This window comes from Lithobates pipiens, unplaced genomic scaffold (genome assembly GCF_037356315.1).
Source record: "Lithobates pipiens isolate NorthernLeopardFrog02 unplaced genomic scaffold, aLitPip1_a1.2 Scaffold_3, whole genome shotgun sequence".
Classification (NCBI taxonomy): Eukaryota; Metazoa; Chordata; class Amphibia; order Anura; family Ranidae; genus Lithobates; species Lithobates pipiens.
Window position 1 is genome coordinate 219,006,053 of NW_027507790.1, and position 22,838 is coordinate 219,028,890.

General features: G+C 42.8%; 1 protein-coding gene across 1 annotated transcript in view; it reads right to left on the reverse strand.

The window, feature by feature from the left end:
• Positions 1 to 219: 219 nt before the first annotated feature.
• FBXO4 (F-box protein 4) overlaps positions 220 to 22,838 on the reverse strand; it is a 40,225-nt gene continuing 17,606 nt past the window's right edge. Inside the window, exons 6-7 of the mRNA XM_077462801.1 lie at positions 9,257 to 9,432; positions 220 to 3,460 (exon numbers count right to left, since the gene is read on the reverse strand). Coding sequence (XP_077318927.1) covers positions 3,377 to 3,460; positions 9,257 to 9,432 — 260 coding nt within the window. The 3' untranslated portion in view covers positions 220 to 3,376. The remainder of the gene's footprint in view (positions 3,461 to 9,256; positions 9,433 to 22,838) is intronic.

Here is a 22,838-nt window from a genome sequence, read left to right on the forward strand (position 1 = left end):
AGACGTGATCTCTGAAACTCCTGCACATGTGCGGTGGATTTGAAACAGCCAGGCTTCAGCAGGCATGTACAGTGCACCCGGAAAGTATTAACAGCTCTTCACTTTTTCCACATTTTGTTATGTTACAGCCTTATTCCAATATAGATTAAATTATTTTCCTCAAAATTCTACAAACAATACCCCAAAATGACAATGTAAAAGAAGTTGCAAATTTATTAAAAATAAAAAAAGGGAAAAAATCCCATGCACATTATTCACAACATTTACTCAATACTTTGTGGAAGCACCTTTGGCACCAATTACAGCCTCAATTCTTTTTCAGTATAATTCTACAAGCTTGGCACATCTATTTTTGGGAAGTTTCTACCATTCTTCCTTGCAGGACCAATCACAGTTCTATAAGGCTGGATGGTGAGCATCAGTGCACATCCATTTTCATATCTCCCCAGAGATGTTCGATTGGGTTCAAGTCTGAGCCACTCAAGGACATTCACAGAGTTGTCCCGTAGCCACTCCTTTGTTTTCTTGGCTGTGTGCTTTGGGTCATTGTCCTGTTGGAAGATGAACCTTCGCCCCAGTCTGATGTCCAGAGCATTCTGTAGCAGGTTTTCATCAAGGATGTCTCTGTACATTGCTGCATTCATCTTTCCCTGGATCCTGACTAGTTTCCCAATTCCTGCCACTGAAAAACATCCCCACAGCATGATGCTGCTTCCACTATGCTTCACTGTAGGGATGATATTAGCCAGATGATGAGCGGTGCTTGGTTTCCTTCAGAAATGACACTTGCCTTCCAGGCGAAAGAGTTCAAATCAGACCAGAAAATGTTGTTTCTCATAGTCCGAGAGTCCTTTAGGTGCCTTTTGGCAAATGCCAGGCAGACCGTCCTGTGCCTTTTACTGAGGAGTGGCTTTCATCTGTCCACTCTATCATACAGGCCTGATTGGTGGAGAGCTGCAGAGATGGTTGTTCTTCTGGAAGGTTCTCCTTTCTCCACAGAGAAACACTGGAGCTCAATCAGGCAGGTGACCAAGAACCCGATGTTCACTCCGACAAAGGCCCTTGTCCCCTGGTTGCTCAGTTTGGCTAGGCTAGGAAGAATCCTGGTGGTTCCAAACTTCTTCCATTTATGGATGATGGAGGCCACTGGGCTTATTGGGACTTTCAATGCTGCAGACATTTTTTGGTATCCTTCCCCAGATCTGTGCCTCGATATAATCCTGTTTCGGAGGTCTACAGACAATTCCTTGGACTTCATGGCTTGGTTTGTGCTCTGACATGCACTGTCAACTGTGGGACCTTATATAGACTGGTGTGTGCCTTTCCAAATCATGTCCAATCAACTGAATTTACCACATGTGGACTCCAATCAAGTTGTAGAAACATCTAAGGAATGATCAGTGGAAACAGGACGCACCTGAGCTCAATTTTGAGTGTCATGGCAAAGGCTGTGAATACTTATATACATGGGATTTTTTGTTTTTTTTATTTTTAATAAATTTGCAAAGATTTCAAACAAACTTCTTTCATGTTGTCATTATGGGATATTTTTAACAGAACTTTGAGGAAAATAATAAATTTAATCCATTTTGGAATAAGGCTGTAACATAAAATGTGGAAAAGGTGAAGCGCTGTGAATACTTTCCGGCTGCACTGTAAATAGCCTACACCTATAGCAAGGTCATTATCCAACTTTATTTAAAGCTGCACTGTTTTTTTTTTTTCTACCTGCACAAGCATTTTTTTGGTAAAGGTAAACGAAACCTTAATGTAGCAATGGGTCATGTAAACATATTTATTTTAATAGTGATCTTATGGCTTTGGAGGCTTGAAGCGCTAAGCACATTGAAGAAGCACCTACCTGTGCTTGACGAATATTTAAAATGCACGTCACACACAGGCCAGAAGATTTTCAGTTACCTTAACAGTCCAGAACAGGTTAGGTATTACATAATTGGTAAGGTTGAATAAGAGACAGGTGACCTGCTTTAAGTTGTATTTCTCTGAACACAGTGGAATGGATTTACTAAAGGCAAATAGATTGTGAACTTTGCAAGTGCAGATGCACTCTGCTCTAGAGATAAGTAAATGAGGGGAAGCCCTGCGGACTTCCATCATCCAATCATGTGCAAGCAAAAATGTTTTTTTTTTTTTGTGCAGCTTTACAACATTCACTAAGCTCTGGAGCAACTGCACTTGCAGGGTGCAACTACATTTGCAAAGTGCACAGTCTTTTTTGCCTTTAGTAAATCAACTCCACTATGTTCTGTAAGAGACATGTTTGCATTGCAGGCAAAGCAGGTTAAATGCAGTATTTTGCAATTAGACACATGCATTAGAGCTGCACTGGGTTGAAATGTAAAAGCCCGCATTTGCCAGCAAAGCGCAACAAAACCCTCCAATCTGTTACATGCAAGGTAGCTTCCATTTTGCCATTGTGCTGCACATGTGATCAGTTATGACACCAGCCATTTGAGGACTTGGCAGTTCAAGTGAGAGCACCAGCAACTGTGACTGTTACCATTCACAACATGACTTGAATGTAACTACTTTGGGAAAAAGTAGAATTGAAAGGGGTTTAGTTCTACTTTCAACTGGACAGCCAGGATTTCTCAGCAAAAACAAGGGGGAGGAGGAACAGAGTGGGCCACAAAAGAAGGTCGCACGGATACCAACTGGACATCACTGATTCATGATAAAAAAAAAAGGCATGCATTATTATTCCATGAAAAGCATAGTAGACATCACATTAAACACACTAATAAAACAAACACAGATGTATAAAGTGATAAAAAAATACATATGTGTACAAACTGTGCAAAAAATGAATGCATTTAAGCTTGGAGATCATTCTGCAGAAAAAAAAAAAAAAAAAGATCTATTTTACAATAATTGTCTTGAAAGATTGCCATATTAGAAGTCTGAACAAATTCCAGAAGCCAAATGGCCAAGACCCCTAAAATATTTCTTGGTACCTTCTTAAAGTGCTCTTAAATTGGACTAACCTGTTATTTTATTTCAGTGTATGTCAGTGGTCATCAAACTTGTCCTCAGGACCCACTAACAGGCCAGGTTTTATGTATTACCTTGAGGAGATGCAGACTAGAATACTGCAATCACTGAGCAGCAAATGATATCACCTGTGATGTATTTCAGTTATCTTGCAAACCTGGCCTGTTAGTGGGCCCTGAGGACAGGATTGATGACCACTGTATTAGTCCACCCTGGCAGACCAGTCTCTCCACATTTGCACCTACAGTACAAGTTCCAGAAAACTACAGATGTGTTCTTAAAATTAATTAAAAAGAAAAAAAAATCAAAAACATTAAAATAAATCACGTGTAGTCAGATAAAAATACATGATTTTTGTCAGTGTTTATAATTTCTTCCCAGCTTCACAGAGAATCCATTCAATGCCTTCCAACAGTCCAGACAGAGTAGAAGCTTCTGTATTCTGCACCTGCATATTAAAACAATTAGTAAAGATGAACACTTTATAGGATATTTGTGCTCAGAGTATGGAAATTACATTTTTTTTTTTACATATTTTTAACATGCGATAAAAGAGTTTTAAAATAAACCATCCCTGAACTCTGTAGCTGCAGGTACTATGAAGTAATTCATCCTCAAAGTCAGAAGAAAGCTGTGTTTCATTTTGCATCCAATAGCTTACACATACTGTAGCTGCTGACTTTTATTATTAGGACACTTACCTGTACTGAATTCAGCGATGTCGGTGCCCCAGCCGATGTTGCCGTCGGGTGCTGCTGCCACCATTGCCGGTAAGGGAACCCGGCAGTGAAGCCTTGCGGCTTCACAGCTGAGTCCCTAATGCGCATAGCGCTTTTTGAATGGCCTGGCAGCGGGAGAAGGAAGCGGTGGGCCGAACTTCTGATGGACTCCACTGCAGCAGCACCTGCCGGAGGTGGGGAAGGATACCTGTCAAAAACAGGTACCCACTCCCCCCAGAAAGGTGCCAAATGTGGCAGGGGGGGGGGGGGGGGTTGGGAGTTGGTAGAGGAGGGAGGAATCAGATAAGTTCCCCTTTTGGGTGGAACTCCGCTTTAATCACCTTACTACCTCTATAATGGAAAAAATGAGTTGGTGGACAGTTACATCTGGACCACCGTTTATAAATGGCGCTCCGTTTACAATTTGTGAGGAACAAGCACAAAGCATGTGATCTTTGCTGCCATAAGAGGGAGTAAATTACAAGCAAGCAAAAGCCAATCAGAGTGGCTCTGTATACCTTGTAATCACTTTTATATACATATACACACACACACACATATACATATAGTGTGCCTGGTCTGGGCATGGATACATGGGCATATATATAAGTAAAATGAAAAATTGATTCAAATTTCATTGGGTTCCCATAGGAAACCATATTTTAAATCTTAACATCAGCCTTCCCTTCAAGTCTTGCATAGGTATACTATATTCCCTTCATGTACTAAAACTTCTTAATTTGATCTCACTGCACAGTGTGACCGTCTCACAGTGTGCATTAAAGGTCTGCAGCAAGTCAGATAGAGCATGTCTCATTTCCAGGCTGACGTATATCCAGCATCAAATAGTCCTGTTCTCCCCCAGCCTGACTGTCCCTGGGCCTGCTCTTTCATTCTGTGGGGTTTCATTTCTTTCAATGGAGGCCAAGCATCATATGTGGGCATTACCTAGGGCATTCTGCATACAAATGCAGTTTGCCCAGGCACACCCATCCATCAGGGCATTTTCATATTTGCCCAAAATCTCCCTAAAGCAAGCCCACAGTTTGCATCAGGGCAGATGGCTCGAGAGGAGTACTGAGGCAGGGTGCTGTGATGGTTTCAGGAAGCTACGTACAGCACCCCGCTGCTCCTCTGCATAGCAAAAGGGACTTGAACTTAAGCTTTAATTAACTGAAGTGCTGCCAATGCAACTACAGCCTGTTCTTATGGGGAGGCTGAAACAAAAGCAGCCGCCACATCTAAGGACTGCTAAGCTACAATAAATGACACGGTTTTCTCTGAATTTAGTTACACTTAACCGCTATGCAGAAAAAAATTGTTTATAGAGCTGAATATCCTATGGGTGCACCCCAAGCTTATTTGAAAATATTTCACAGAAATGAGAAACCTTAATATAATAGATCAGTTTACAACCTTGTAAACGTTTAACAAATAACCGACCCCAAAATATTATAACCCATTTACACCTGTCAGCTTTGGTGTGTTGCATGCATGACAGGTGTAATAAGTAAACAGGCGTATCTGGAGACTGGAGGGAGCATTCATGGCGCTGGTGTCTAGATGTTCATACACACACTCTCAGCATGCTGTCATGCTGCCAGAAGAGACCCGGCTTGGGGTGTCTGGCCCAAGGGATGAGCTCCGGTGTGTTGGCACACTCCACGCGCTGAGCCCGCCAGGAAGTCGGCACGGCGCTGCGCTAATCACAGGCAGTGAGACATTTCCTGATCTCTGCAGCGGCACATCGGGAAAATGTCTCACTGCCTGCGATTAGTGCAGCACCGTGCCGACTTCCTGGCGGGCTCTGTACGTGGAGTGTGCAAACATGCCAAGCTCATCCTTAGTGGCCTCTCCATCTCTTCCAATGGTGTGCAGAGAGCGCTAGTATGGACACAGACACCAACACCATGGATTCATCCATTTTTACTATTAAATTAACTGTAACTGCACTTACAGGTGCTTGGTCTTTTCTTGTTGTTTCCTGTACCTAGAGCAGCCATTTTCAACCAGGGTGTCTTGAGGTTTCTTTAGGGGTGCCTCAGCAAAATGCCTATAAGTTTCCCACAAATTTTACAAAGGGGGCAGGTGGATGAAGCCTGTCTTTTAGGCCCCTTTCCCACTTGTGTGACTTCAAAGCCATGTGATTTTACCATGATTTTGCCGCGATTTGGGATCAGTACTACTTTGTACGACTTTGTCACACTATGAGTGACATATGAAGGCGGCAGAGTGGTGTAGAGGCGGCACAGTGGTGTAGTGGTTAGCACTCTCGCCTAGCAGTAAAACGGGTCGCTGGTTTGAATCCCAACCACGACACTACCTGCCTGGAGTTTGCATGTTCTCCCTGTGCCTGTGTGGGTTTCCTCCGGGTACTCCGGTTTCCTCCCACACTCCAAAGACATGCAGGTAGGTTAATTGGCTTCTGTCCAAAATCGGCCCTAGTATATGAATGGGGACCTTGGATTGTGGGCTCCTTGTGGGTAGGGACAGATGTGAGTGTGTAATGTACAGGGATGGGGACAATTGTAGACACTCACTGGACTGGATGGACTGGTGTCTTTGCTCAACCTTACTATGCAAGTAAATACAACAAAATAGGCACACTTACTGTGTGATAACTGTTCTCTGAGTGAAAAGTAATCCCAGTTTTCAAAATATAGCCTTGCTACTTCCACCCATGTTCTTTCTCTCTTTATCTTGTCTTTGTAGTTTGGGTCACACAAATCATAAATAGCTGGGTGCTCACAGATAAATCGAATGATTTGCTCATTGTCAAGGACATCTCTTTTTTTGGGCTGTTTGGAGCACATTGTTGCTGAGGGAATAACCAGGAAGTGAATGTGTGGTAGGAAAATATGCTTGGGAGGGGCTACTATGCTGAAAGGATTGGGTGGGACAAGGGTGAAAAAGCTGCTTGTGCTTACAAAATCGTACTGAAATCGGGTCTATATTATTTAGGTACGATTTGCATGCTACTTGAGGGTTTAACATTGAGGTCTATGGACATCAACTCACATTGAAGTTGGACCAAAGAAGTACAGGGACTACTTTGAAGTCGGCACAACTTAAAGTTGTGCCAATATGAATGGTAGTCATTGAAAATCATGGAGAATGACTTGTCATGCGATTTTGCAGTACAAAATCGTAGGACAAGTCGTATAAGTGTGAAAGGGGCCTTAGTCACACAAAGTCACAGGTATTCATTGTGCACCAGTACGATCTTTTAGCTGCCAACGAAAAATAACATCAGTTGATGAGGAGGATGTCAGCCACCTGCATAGTATGCTTGTTTAATCCTCCCCTGCCTCTCTCCATACATTTTGGGGTCACATTAGCTGAGTGATGGAGAAAAACTGAGGAAGAAGAGAAACATTGGAATACTAGTCAGTAGCAACTTACACCTCTAACGTCAGGTGTACTACGTGTGTGGATGTTGCTGAATTGTAAAACAATTAGAATATTTTTTTACAATTTTAGGGTGGGGTGCCTCGAGAGACTGTCCATAATGTGGAAGGGCGCCTCGAGAGACTGTCAATAATGTGGAAGGGCGCCTCGAGAGACTGTCCATAATGTGGAAGGGCGCCTCGAGAGACTGTCCATAATGTGGAAGGGCGCCTCGAGAGACTGTCCATAATGTGGAAGGGCGCCTCGAGAGACTGTCCATAATGTGGAAGGGCGCCTCGAGAGACTGTCCATAATGTGGAAGGGCGCCTCGAGAGACTGTCCATAATGTGGAAGGGCGCCTCGAGAGACTGTCCATAATGTGGAAGGGCGCCTCAAGACTGTCCATAATGTAGAAGGGCGCCTCAAGACTGTCCATAATGTGGAAGGGCGCCTCAAGACTGTCCATAATGTGGAAGGGCGCCTCAAGACTGTCCATAATGTGGAAGGGCGCCTCAAGACTGTCCATAATGTGGAAGGGCGCCTCAAGACTGTCCATAATGTGGAAGGGCGCCTCAAGACTGTCCATAATGTGGAAGGGCGCCTCAAGACTGTCCATAATGTGGAAGGGCGCCTCAAGACTGTCCATAATGTGGAAGGGCGCCTCAAGACTGTCCATAATGTGGAAGGGCGCCTCAAGACTGTCCATAATGTGGAAGGGCGCCTCAAGACTGTCCATAATGTGGAAGGGCGCCTCAAGACTGTCCATAATGTGGAAGGGCGCCTCAAGACTGTCCATAATGTGGAAGGGCGCCTCAAGACTGTCCATAATGTGGAAGGGCGCCTCAAGACTGTCCATAATGTGGAAGGGCGCCTCGAGACTGTCCATAATGTGGAAAGGTGCCTCGAGACTGTCCATAATTTGGTCAGAGTGCCTCGAGACTGTCCATAATTTGGTCAGAGTGCCTCGAGACTGTCCATAATTTGGTCAGAGTGCCTCGAGACTGTCCATAATTTGGTCAGAGTGCCTCGAGACTGTCCATAATTTGGTCAGAGTGCCTCGAGACTGTCCATAATTTGGTCAGAGTGCCTCGAGACTGTCCATAATTTGGTCAGAGTGCCTCGAGACTGTCCATAATTTGGTCAGAGTGCCTCGAGACTGTCCATAATTTGGTCAGAGTGCCTCGAGACTGTCCATAATTTGGTCAGAGTGCCTCGAGACTGTCCATAATTTGGTCAGAGTGCCTCGAGACTGTCCATAATTTGGTCAGAGTGCCTCGAGACTGTCCATAATTTGGTCAGAGTGCCTCGAGACTGTCCATAATTTGGTCAGAGTGCCTCGAGACTGTCCATAATTTGGTCAGAGTGCCTCGAGACTGTCCATAATTTGGTCAGAGCGCCTCGAGACTGTCCATAATTTGGTCAGAGTGTCTCGAGACTGTCCATAATTTGGTCAGCGTGCCTCGAGACTGTCCATAATTTGGTCAGAGCGCCTCGAGACTGTCCATAATTTGGTCAGAGTGCTTCGAGACGGTCCATAATTTGGGAAGGTGCCCTTACTGAATAAACACTGACCTAGAGCTTACTTCTTCTCTTGAACCGGCTGCCAATGTGGATAAGCTCTTTTAAGCATGAACTTTTATAGAACTTATCCTATATACTGTCTCAGATCAACAATTTGCGCCACATTACATGGGTCAAAACTATTTTTCTTTTTTCCAACGTAGTACACCACAATACATGGCAGCACATGAATGTACTCTGCAGTGCATCTCAAAATCTATGGCACCCCAATGTGTGCATCTCGCTACCAAAATTCAGTGGCGTGAATAGGCCTTTATAGTTTCCATTTGATTACTGGGATTCCCTTACTTAATTGCTAAGGAAATAAAACAGATAATTTATCTAAAAGGTTTTAAAATAAATGTAACATGGAAGCCATTGTTCCACCAGAAATAATTTACAGGAATAGTAAAAAAACAAGCAGGCCTGCACCCTGCAATTCCACGGAGCTCTCCATGATGGTCAGCATTCTGATAAACCACCCTAAAATGCATGTTCTCAAATAAAATTTATGGGGGAAAAAAAACAAACCAAAAAAAAAAAGTTATAGAACACAAAAGAAAAAATGGAAATATTACCATCCATGGCCGGTTCAGGTTGCTCAAACACAATTCATGCGCCAGGTACACGCAGGGAATCCTCTTGTCCCCGGGGTTGGTGACACAAGCCAGAACCAACAAAGGTCTCCGCTGAGGCCCCAGGTTTGGATCCATCATTGTCCTGATCTGAGCTACTTCTTCATCACGATTGTGTCCTATATAGGAACATCACAGGAGTAACACCATCACACATCACGCTTCATGTATTTACTGTTATTTCACAATACGTTGTCAGCATGATACACAGTACATAGATGTCACAGGACAATTCATACTAAATTTATACAGACATGTATTTTAAAACTAGCCAACAGCTCTTAATCTAATACTAACAATTGGGAGCCCAGAGGATTGTCTCTTAATCATGGGATCACTGTGATTTTTTTTTTTTTTTTATTTCTGCTTTTTTTTTTATCTTATTGAACGGCTTTGCTTTATCCCTTCGTGGTGGAGGGTAAAACAAATGTTAATACCTGAACACAATTTTGCAACTTTGACGTGTCCTAGAAAAACTGTACATATCATGGCAACTACTTTGTGTATCCTGGTGGATATTTTTTTTATTGTAATGGATATCTCATGATTTTTTTCTATTTTCAAAGGAAAACTGTCTCAAAATAGTAAAAAAAAAAAAAAAAAAAAAATTATCTGTGTATGTCTTGCTATTAGCATAACCTACCACCAAAGAACAACCCTCCTGTTCCTGACGATCACAGTGATACCACATATGTGTACGTTATTTGTTGTTTGTACCTGTACTAGGGCCCAGAAACAATGGTGCACATCCTGCTTTTTTTTATCCTACCTAAAACACACTGACACCAATTTAAAAATGCATTTAAAAAAATAAAAATAAAATAAAATTAAAACCCTACCCAAAATATATTGACTCTGATCTTTGACCCCAACACTAACCCTGGCACTGACCTAGATCAAACCTCCATCTGGCTTTTTTCTTTATAGTTTGGTATACAGTAAAACCTTGGATTGCGAGCATAATTCATTCCGGAAGCATGCTTGGAATCCAAAGAATTGGAATATCAAAGTGAATTTCCCCATAACAAAGAATGATTTCTTACGATTTGTTCCACAACCATTTATTCATAAACTCTTCAGTTTACAGTCCATATAAAAATATTATAGCAATGTGATCAGGTTGTGCAACCATAAAATGTCCATCCACAAATGGAAGCCTCCACAAGGGGATTAGAAGCAAAATCCAGAAGGAGCTACAGAGTATAAAAGAGAAGAGAGGCGCCTCTAAGTGTAGTAATATGGTTACATTTATTGAAGGTACAACATTTAGCAAGTCACATGATTGATGATTAAAAGAGGCACATCAAAGTATGCAGGCATCCGGGGTAAAGCTGTCCACATAGACAGTCCTCCGCACCGCTGGCTCTCACCGCTGTCAGTCTGCAACCGTGACCAGGAAGACTGCTCTGCAGTAGAGCGTTTTGAAAGCGTGGCTTGAAGCACTCATGGAGCGCAGAGTGGAAGGGATGACATCGATGGTGGTGAGGAGGACGGTCTATGTGGACAACTTTACCCCGGATGCCTGCATAATTAGATGTGCCTCTTTTAATCATCAACCATGTGAGTTGCTAAATGTTGTACCTTCATTAAATGTAACCATATAGCTACACTTAGAGGCACCTCTCTTTTTTTTATGCCCAGTTGTGACACGATGCTACTTGTATATCAGGTCAAAATTTATTTAAAAATGTTGCTCGTTGCTCTCAAACCAAGGTTTTACTGTATAATGTGTAGATATATATATATATATATATATATATATATATATATATATATATATATATATTATATGCGCAATTTATTTATTTATTTTTCCCCACACACTTATTTGTTGACATTTTTCTCCACTGCAAGGAGAGAAACATACAATGCATCTTTCTCTCCATCTAGAGGAGAAAGAGAACCCATGGGTGACTAATCAGAGGTTATCACAGCAATCAGGAATCGGGAGTCCTGAGTCTCGATCGTGAGTACAAGCACAGGGCTCTCGGTGAGAGGCCATCACATCCTCATTTTACCTTCTCTGCGTTTTACCCTATGTGTACATAATAAGGCAGTTATAGAACATTCCATTCATAAAACAAATAAACACATAGAAGTTAGGACATAAGATGAAGGGGTCTCATGGACTAATTTTACAGTAGATGGATTCCCGAAAAAAGCTATTTATTAGTGACATGTTGGCATAGAGCTAGAAACCTTTGCCAGCTTGACTAAAGGTTTCTTGCAGAGTAACATGGGAAAGGGACATGCATGATGGTAACAATCGCACAACCCTTGTCCTAACGCAAAGGGAAGTAGCTGAACTTATCTAAATGAGAAGTACTAAAAGGAGTGTCTGAACGTATCTACATTGAGTGCAGTGCTACAAGGCTAAATTATAGGACAAATGAGTCAAAATTCTGTCAAAACTGGAAATTTTGTGCAAAACTTAGGTTTCAAGAAATTTTGCATTCAGAAAATTGTTTATTTATAATATTTTTAGAGTGCAAGAAGTCGAAACACCCAGGAGTAAACCTAGGCCAAATGTTGATATCATCCCTGGTGGGCCCTAACTTTAGCTAAAGAAGAAATAAAATGAAATAAAAAAAAGGCAAACAGGCAGGAATTTTATTGCAGAAGAGACATGGCTGAACGTCACCAACCACCAGGCCAATGAAAGCAGCCGGAGGTTGAGACCTGGAAGTTCTCCACCTGAAGATGTCAGCAGCCAGTGGGAGCTCTGGTGGGATGCGCGAGCCATGCAGTACCTGCACCACCAGAGAGAGAGAGAGCGAGTCACGAAGTACCTGCACCACCAGAGAGAGAGAGCGAGTCACGAAGTATCTGCACCACCAGAGAGAGCGCGAGTCACGAAGTACCTGCACCACCAGAGAGAGAGCGCGAGTCACGCGGTACCCACACCACCAGAGAGAGAGCCACGCTGTACCTGCACCACCAGAGAGAGAGCGCACGAGTCATGCAGTACCCACACCACCAGTGAGAGCACGAGTCACGCAGCACCCACACCACCAGAGAGAGAGTGAACCATGCAGTACCCATGTAAAGCTCCTGCTACTGGATTTAGTGATGTCATCACACGGTGTGCTCTCTCCAGTTGTGCTGGTAACAGGCGGTTGTTTACTAGCCAGAGCTGGATGGAGTGATGGCAACCGGGGGAGAGGCGAGACCCTCCTGGTGAGGTGGGTGCAGGGGAATTGTATGTAATGTGAGATTGTGGGATGCAGGGAATTTAAATTAAAAGGTGGGGGGGTGGGGTAATTTAAATTGAAGGGGAGGTGACAACATGTTTTACCGCACCAGGTAACACCGACCTTAGTAACAACACTTCATGAAAACCATAGAACTAATCACTATGTTTACACCTAAAATGTTGGATCTTTGCAAAAAATGTAACCTATGATAGTTAATGGTTGGCCAACAGTTGTTACCTATGTTCATCACTACATTTTCCCTACTTTGGAGGATTCAAACAAAATATTGCTGGAAGTCCAAACAATAAGGCAATAAGCCTAACTGATGCAGGATCTTCGTCACATGTTTATTTTAGTGAGACTTCTGCCACCATCTATGGATAGTTCGGTTTTGCTGGTTAAAAAAAAAAAAAGCAGACGAGGTGACTGGAGGAATCCTCCCCGTTGTGCTATTGTATTCTGACAGCGGGGACTCCTCCACTATCAGAATATACTGATCAGCACTGCAGTCGGTTGGGTGCAGGCGCTGATCGAATCAAAGTTTTCCAACAGTTCCGTTCAAGAGAAGTTGATAATTAAATCAACTACTCTCTAACAGGAACAGCCATGATTGGATCAACATTCGTTAGGTCCTTGCTCAACTGGCCAAATTGCGATCCATCTATGGCTAGATTAATACAAGCCTGAAACTAGAAATATGTGGCTATGAGAAACATCGTAGTACTTACAATTTAGAAGCTTCCTGAATGTGAGATAACAAGGGAAGGTAGAGTGGATGTTCATGGGTGTATGTCCTCTACATCACAAAGAGGTAAAGAGATAGGAATTCTAGATCACCAACCAAATGAAGTGGGAGGACTGGTAACTAAAATATGGATAGGTTTCCTGTATGCATCTTTAAGCTCCATTTTCAATGTTGACTAAATCTTACCACCAAATCTCACTGAACAAACATTGTTATAGCATGTAAGTAGCAAGCATTAGCTCCTGTGTAACTGTCTGAAACATGAATATCAAAAAAGGCAACCAGGCATCCTCAGTGTACTAGAAACCTAAACGGGAGTTTCCGATTAGCTGCTATATGCAGTAGAAATATTTTTTTTCATATAATTTCTTAAATTAAAATAACTAAGTGTTCCACTGACTCTTATTATATACATTGCTATAAACCTAAAATAATTGTTTTCCTTTTCCTTTGTGTTTGGGTGGCACACTGGTGTAGTGGTTAGCACTCACACCTAGTAGTAAAAAGGGTTGCTGGTTCGAATCCCAACAATGACCCTATCAGCCTGGAGTTTGTATGTTCTCCCTGTGCCTGTGTGGGTTTCCTCCGGGTACTCTGGTTTCCTCCCACACTCCAAAGACATGCTGGTAGGTTAATTGGCTTCTGTCCAAAATTGGCCCTAGTATATGAATGGGGACCTTGTATTGTGTGCTCCTTGAGGGTAGGGACCAATGTGAGTGTGAAATGTACAGGGATAGGGACAATTGTAGACACTCACTTAGGTTGGACTGGTGTCTTTATTTAACCTTACTAACTATGTTTCACAGCATATTAAAATGCAATGGGAGGAGTCGTGTGACTGGTAACCACACATTTGGCTCGGACCTGCGACATTTAGCGGCACAGTGGTGTAGTGGATAGCACTCTCACCTAGCAGTAAAAAGGGGTCGCTGGTTCAAATCCCAACCATGACACTACCTGCCTGGAGTTTGCATGTTCTCCCTGTCCCTGTGTGGATTTCCTCCCAGTACTCCAATTTCCTCCCACACTCCAAAAGGTAGGTTAATTGGCTTCTGTCCAACAATTGGCCCTAGAATATGAATGTGAGTTGGGGACCTTGGATTGTGGGCTCCTTGAGGGTAGGGACCGATGTGAGTGTGTGGAGTGCTGCGTAAACTGATGGCGCTATATGGGTATCTTAAATAAATAATAATATAATAGATGAGCATTATATGTACAGGGATAAGGATAATTGTAGACACGCACACCCTCACTCACATGGATTGGTGTCTTTATTCAACCTTACTAACAATGTAACTATGTAATATCTCTTTCTAAATTCTCAATTTAACTATGTAGAAACCCTGAAGTATTTCCTGTACTGGCAATATGTCTTCAACATCAGCAGCCAAGGATATGAAAGCTCCAGCCTTCTACAGAAGTAAACCTTTCCTCTATGCTGCTCTTTTGCAAACAATAAAAAGTGCAGGTCAGGGAAATAAAAAAAAAACATTTCATTGGAAGGGTTTGACGACCTAAATGTGATATTTCTGTAGCAATATCCCCGTAGGGGCCGCTGGCGATTGTGGTTCGCCTCTCACCCTGCACAGCCAGGCACATAAATTTCCAGACATACTTCAGTCAAGAAACAGTCCTTGTACTTTGTTTTGTTTTATTAGGGGAATATAACTTGAATGGGGATAGGGCGCATATGGGATGCCATCTTGATTGAAGATAAGAAATTTAGGGACTGAACTATATACACCACAGGTATATACCTCTTCTCTTTCTCCTCCACCACAAACCTTGCTTGCAGACTATCACTCCAAGAACCAACTAGCACTGTGGTTAGGGCCTGACACTGGCTTAGCCAGGCCCAAAGCAAATGCCCTTTGCAGGCAGGGACCGCAGGCCCCTATGGTGTAGCAAAATGGTAGTAGTTCTTAGTGCTAGCTGTCCCACATGTGGAAACTGCTCCCAGTATCACCTGCCTGCCCTCCTGGCTGCAACAGCCTCTTTCCACTTTCCATGCTGACCTCTCCTTACTCCTCTGCCTACTGGCCAGGACACTAATGTGTGTCTTGAGAGGGTCCTGGCCGCACAAGAGCCCAGGCACAAGGTCATCCCCCCCCCCCCTTTCCCCCCAGACTGGGGAGCTCCCTTAAATGCCACAACAGCCCAAGACTCCATCTCCAGTTTCCACCCGAATAACTCCGCCCCAGCTGGGCTGATAATGAGTATTTAAGGGGGCCTGCCTCCTGCCAATACAAGTTGGGGATTGGCCAGGGCCCTCAGAATACTCCAGGGAACTCCACCTTACCTCCCTTCACCTTCTTCTAGAAGGTTACAGAACATTTGAGAAGTAGGGGGAAAGTCTCAGTGATGATGCCTGCGAGTCATCCAGCTCTCTCAGGATTTCTGTCCAACCCAGAACAAAAACACAGGACAGGCTTGGCTGGCAGCCTAGCCTGTATAAATGTAAGTACTATTCATAAAAAAAAAAAAAAAAACGCTAGCAACACAGCTAGGGGATGCTACATTTCCATTAAAGGTGGATATTTTTTGTCAAGTTCTTATATCTCTTGAGGATTTGAGGTGGATTTACCAAACATGCTTGCTGACCATGTTTGTGCCCGATTTGCATTTGGTTTACCTTTGTCATGATTGATAAGTGCAAAAGCAGAATCTATCAGAAAGAATTGAAGCGGTAGTAAACCTCTTTGGTTTATCTTTTACCTACAGGTAAGCCTATAAGGCTCACCTGTAGGTACTGTAAATAACCTAAGAAGATATTTACTTGTATAGCAGTCGGTGACATCACTGGCGCATGTGCATGCGGTCCATTGAGAGAGCTGTGCCAGGGCCATGACTGCCACACGCATGCGTGGGGGTGACGTCATCGCGGCTTGCCCATTCATACGACCGGGGCCCACTAACCCGGAAGGAAGACCAGGGGAAGATGGAAGCCCTGTCAGCGCGATGCTGGAGGAATCAATTTCAAAGGTAAGTCTCTCTTAATGTGCTAGTATGCAATGCATTGCCTTGCAGTGGGAAAGCTTTTTTTTTTCTTCATGGACACTTTACTGCTGCTTGTAGTAGCTAGTGCTGGGCTTTAGGAAATATACCATGTTTCTCAAATAGATGATGGATGTACCCTGTAATAAATTGTCTTTGTAAAACATGGTCTTTATGTAGATCATTTAAAAAATTACTTAGGGTCTACTCACACTAGCCGCTGCAATATTATATTGAGGAACATTATTCTGAAATTGTTCAACAATTGTAGACACAGCTTTTCACAGATTGGTGAACCTCTGCCCATCTTTACTTCTGAGACACTCTGACTCTCTAAGACGCTCTTTTTATATCCAATTATGTTACTGACCTGTTGACAATTAACTCAATTATCGTAGTTGCAAAATGTTCTTACAGGTCTTCCTTGTTAGTTCCACTTACTTTGCTAGTTTTGTGTTGCCCTGCCCCAAAATTTTTGAGACATGTTGCTGCCATCAATTTCTAAATGACCTTATTTTTTTCTAAAAATGGTACATTTTCTCAGTTTAAACATTTGCGGTTTTCTATTTTCTATTGTGAAAAATATGGGTTTATGAGATTTGCAAGTCATTCTGCACAGAAGCCTGGGGGACCCCACTGCCCACCCCTGACCATTCTGAGTACTCCCCATTTATCACCACCCTCTGAACTCGTCCTTGTAGCCAATTTTCAATCCATGTACTCACCCTATGGTCCATGCCAACGGACCTTATTTTGTACAGTAAACGTTTATGGGGAACTGTGTCAAATGCTTTTGCAAAATCCAGATACACCACGTCTACAGGCCTTCCTTTATCTAGCTGGCAACTCACCTCCTCATAGAACATTAGTAGATTGGTTTGGCAAGAATGATTCTTCATGAATCCATGCTGATTACTGCTAATGATACCGTTCTCATTACTAAAATTTTGTCTATAGTCCCTTATCATCCCCTCCAAGAGCTTGCATACTATTGATGTTAGGCTAACTGGTCTGTAATTCCCAGGGATGTATTTTGGGCCCTTTTTAAATATTGGTGCTACACTGGCTTTTCTCCAATCAGCTGGTACCATTCCAGCCAGTAGACTGTCAGTAAAATTTATGAACAATGGTCTGGCAATTATTTGACCGAGTTCCCTAAGTACCCTCGGGTGTAAGCCATCTGGTCCTGGTGATTTATTAGTGTTAAGTTTCCCAAGTCTAATTTTAATTCTGTCCTCTGCTAACCATGGAGGTGCTTCCTATGATGTGTCATGAGGATAAACCCTGCAGTTATGGTTACTGAAGCCCCCCCAATTCCTCAGTGAAGACCGAGGAGAAGAATAAATTCAATACCTTCGCCATATCCTCATCCTTTGTAACCAGATGCCCTTTCTCATTCTTTATGGGGCCAATATGGTCTATCCTCTTTTTTTTTTTTACTGTTTATATATAATGTTTTATATTTCTTGAGATTTTTTTTTTGCTCTCCTCCGCTATGCGTCTTTCATGTTCTGAGCAGTCCTTATTGCATTCTTTATAAAGTGTGAATGCGGATGATGAGCCCTCAACCTTGTATTTTTTGAAGGCCTTCTCTTTTGCTTTTATATGCATTTTTATATTGGAGTTAAGCCATCCAGGACTTTTGTTCGCTCTTTTAAATTTATTAGCCAATGGGATGCATTGGTTAATGCCCTTATTTAATATGCTCTTAAAGCAAACCCATCTCTCTTTCGTGTTCTTTGTTCCTAAGATTTTATCCAAATTTTTTGCCTTCTAGCAAGGTTCGTAGTTTAGGGAAGTTGGCTCTTTTGAAATTCGGTGTCTTTGTATTCCCTTTATGTTTCCTATTTGTGTGATTTATATGGAAGCCAATTGACCTGCGATCGCTGTTCCCTAAATTGTCCCGTATTTCCCCATCCGTGATCAGGTCTGTATTATTGGTAATCAGTAGATCCAGTAACGCTTTATGTAATTTTGCCTTTATAAGCTAAAGTCCGAAAATAAATCGTCAGATCACTGAGAACTGCATGTTCTGTGTGCGTGTCATACTTTCTTATCAGAGTGGCCTCCAGGCCTGCTGGGTTTGAAGGATACTCTAGGCAGATACCTTAACCAAGGAATGTGTCTACAACTTGATTGGAGTCCACCTGTGGTAAATTCAGTTGATTGGACATGATTTGGAAAGGCACACGCCTGTCTACAGTGGTGTGAAAAAGTGTTTGCCCCCTTCCTCGTTTCCTGTTCCTTTGCATGTTTGTCACACTTAAGTGTTTCGGAACATCAAACCAATTTAAACAATAGTCAAGGACAACACAAGTAAACACAAAATGCAATTTGTAAATGAAGGTGTTTATTATTAAAGGTGAAAAAAAATCCAAACCATCATGGCCCTGTGTGAAAAAGTGATCGCCCCCTAAACCTAATAACTGGTTGGGCCACCCTTAGCAGCAACAACTGCAACCAAGCGTTTGCGATAACGTGCAATGAGGCTTTTACAGCATCCTGGAGGAATTTTGGCCCACTCATCTTTGCAGAATTGTCCTAATTCAGTTACATTAGAGGGTTTTCGAGCATGAACGGCCTTTTTAAGGTCATACCACAACATCTCAATAGGATTCAGGTCAGGACTTTGGCTAGGCCACTCCAAAGTCTTTATTTTGTTTTTCTTCAGCCATTCGGTGGTGGACTTGCTGGTGTGTTCAGGAACATTGTCCTGCTGCAGAACCCAAGTTCGTTTCAGCTTGAGTACACGAACAGATGGTCGGACATTCTCCTTCAGGATCTCTTGGTAGACAGCAGAATTCATAGTTCCTTTTATCACGGCAAGTCTTCCAGGTACTGAAGCAGCAAAACAGCCCCAGACCATCACACTACCACCACCATATTTTACTGTTGGTATAATGTTCTTTTTATGAAATGCAGTGTTCCTTCTACGCCAGATATACTTGGACACACACCTTCCAAAGAGTTCCACTTTTGTCTCATCGGTCCACAGAATGTTGTCCCAAAAGTCTTGGGGATCATCAAGATGTGTTGTGGAGAAATTGAGATGAGCTTTGATGTTCTTTTTGCTCAGCAGTGGTTTTCTCCTTGGAACTCTGCCATGCAGGCCATTTTTGCCCAGTCTTTTCCTGATGGTGGAGGCATGAACGCTGACCTTAACTGAGGCAAGTGAGGCCTGCAGTTCCTTGGACGTTGTGGGGTCTTTTGTGACCTCTTGGATGAGTCGTCGCTGCGCTCTTGGGGTAATTTTGGGCGACCAGCCACTCCTGGGAAGGTTCACCACTGTTCCATGTCTTCGCCATTTGTGGATAATGGCTCTCACTGTGGTTCGCTGGATTCCCAAAGCTTTGGAAATGGCTTTATAACCCTTTCCAGACTGATAGATCTCAATTACTTTCTTTCTCAATTGTTCCTGAATTTCTTTGGGTCTCGGCATGATGTGTAGCTTTTAAGGATCTTCTGGTGGACCTTACTGTGTCAAGCAGCTCCTATTTAAGTGATGCCTTGATTGTGAACAGGTGTGGCAATAATCAGGCCTGGGTGTGGCTAGAGAAATTGAACTCAGGTGTGGACAACCACAGTTATAGTATGTTTTAACAAGGAGGGCAATCACTTTTTCACACAGGGCCATGATGGTTTGGATTTTTTTTCACCTTTAATAATAAACACCTTCATTTACAAATTGCATTTTGTGTTTACTTGTGTTGTCCTTGACTATTGTTTAAATTGGTTTGATGTTCCAAAACACTTAAGTGTGACAAACATGCAAAGGAACAGGAAATGAGGAAGGGGGCAAACACTTTTTCACACCACTGTATATAAAAGGTCCCACAGTTGACAGTGCATGTCAGAGCAAAAACCAAGCCATGAAGTCCAAGGAATGGTCTGTAGACCTCCAAGGCAGGATTGTATGGAGGTACAGATCTGGGCAAGGGTACGGCATTGAAGGTCCCAATGAGCACAGTGGCCTCCACCATCTGTAAATAGAAGTTTGGAATCACCAAGACTCTTACTAGACTGGGCCGACCGGCCAAACCGAACGATCAGCGGACAAGGGCCTTAGTCAGGGAGGTGACCAAGAACCAGATGGTTACTGTGACAGAGCTCCAGCATTTCTCTGTGGAAAGAGGAGAACATTCCAGAAGAACCATCTCTGCAGCACTCCACCAATCAGGCCTGTATGGTAGAGTGGCCAGACATAAGTCACTTCTCAGTAAAAGGCACATGACAGTCCGTCTGGAGTTTGCCAAAAGGCACTTGAAGGACTCTCAGACCATGAGGAACAAAATTCTCTGGTCTGATGAAACAAAGATTAAACTCTTTGGCCTAAATGGCAAGTGTCATGTCTGGAGGAAACCAAGCACTGCTCATCACCTGGCCAATACCATCCCTACAGAGAAGTTTGGTGGTGGCAGTATCATGCTGTGAGGATGTTTTTTAGCGGCAGGAACTGGGAGACTAGTCAGGATCGAGGGAAAGATGAATGCAGCAATGTACAGAGACATCTTTGAGGAAAACCTGCTCCAGAGCACTCTGGACCTCAGACTGGGGTAAAGGTTCATCTTCCAACAGGACAACAACCCTAAGAACACAGCCAAGATAACAAAGGCGTGGTTACAGGACATCTCTGTGAATGTCCTTAAGTGGCCCAGCCAGAGCCCAGACTTGAACCCAACTGAACGTCTCTCGAGAGATCTGAAAATGGCTGTGCACAGATGCCCCCCCCCCCCCCCCCCATCCAACCTGATGAAGCTTCAGAGGTTCGGCAAAGAAGAGTGGGAGAAACTGCCCAAAAATAGGTGTGCCAAGCTTGTAGCATCATACTCAAGAAGACTTGAGGCTGTAATTGGTGCTAAAAGGTGCTTCAACAAAGTATTGAGCAAAGGCTGTGAATAATAATTATGTACATGTGATTTTGTTTTTTATTTTTAATAAATTTGCAAAGATTTCAAACAAACTTTTTTCATTTTGTCATTATGGGGTATTGTTTGCAGAATTTTGAGGAAAATAACACATTTAAGCAGTTTGGGAATAAAGCTGCAACATAACAAAATGTGGAAAAAGTGAGGCGCTGTGAATATTTCTGAGTGCACTGTAGCAGTACACAAGCATGCCGTGCTTGGATACATTTTCAAACTTGCATATGTAAGTTCCTGAAAGTGGTTTTGTGCATCCAGGGATTTATGCTTGTGCAGCGTATATTCAGGTACATCTATTCATTACTATGGTCGGTTTTACACTCCAGTTGTGTCTCTATTGGGCACAAAGAAATGCACCTGCAATTTTTGTCAGATGCCCAAAAGTGTCTATGTACATGAGGCCATAAAAAGGCAAAACTTTTTGTTTTCATTTATTTTCATGATCGTAGGAAATGTACAAACTCATGGTGCATTAATTTTGAAGCTGAACTTAAAGTATCTGTACAGTTTCACATTGCAGCGACTCCCATAAAGGGATAGGAATAAACATAATACCGACTGTATGCAATAGCATTGAGAAGGCTGCAACCAGAGAACCAGTAAAAAGAAGCATCGGGAACCAGTTGTAAAACTGGGAGGAAGACTGTTGGAGTTAAGAATAAAAGATATACAACTTATTCTTCTGCTTATTTCTATCTTTCCATCCATCTGGACAAAATGAGCATTTAACCCTTGCAGCACTAGGGATGGGGGCACTGCAAGATTAAGTTTTATAGATATCCAGAGTTCAGATTTAGAGAACATAGTTCCTTACCCACTTCCTGGCCAAGGTACATAATAGGACATCCTTGACTTTGCGGGGGTATATCCGAATGATGGGTGCAGCTACAGGCATCATTCAGATAGTCTTTTTCAGCCGGCGATTTCCTACACCATAAGAACGACCATAGCGGCTGTTTCGCCGCTTGATCGTTTTTACAGTTGGCGAGAGGAGACTTCCCGTCCCCCTTGCACCACCCTCTGGTGCTTCTACCGACTCACTGCTTCCATCTGTGAGTCGGAGAACGGATCCGCCGGCCCTGAATGTTTACCATAGAGATTTCCAGAGGACCATAGAGACTCTGGCGGTCACCAGAGTCTCTATGATCGTTTGGACGCCAGAAGCGATATTATGATGTCACGCCCGGCCTCTGCATTCAAATAAATGGCGCCGCCTCGGCTGGGAAGCCGAGATCGTTTTTTGTTTTCTTTATTTCAGGCTTTCCAGCCGATTAGGTGAGATGCGGGGTCTTATTGACCCCATAGCTCACTGTAAAGAGGACTGATCATGACATATTCCTATTACAAGGGATGTTTGCATTCCTTGTAATAGGAGTAAAAGTAATACATTTTTTTTTAAAGTGTCAAACGAAAAAAAGAAAAGTAAAATGAAAAAAAAAAAAAAAAAAAAAAAAAAAATTTAAAGCGCCCCTGTCTCCGTGTGCTCGCACACAAAAGCAAACACATACGCAAGTTCCGCTCACATTTGAAAATGGTGTTCAAACCACACATGTGAGGTATCGCCAAACCGTTAGAGCGAGATCAATAATTCTAGCCCTAGACCTCTTCTGTAACTCAAAACATGTAATCAGTAAAAAAATAAAAAATAAAAAAAACGTAAAGTGCCGCCT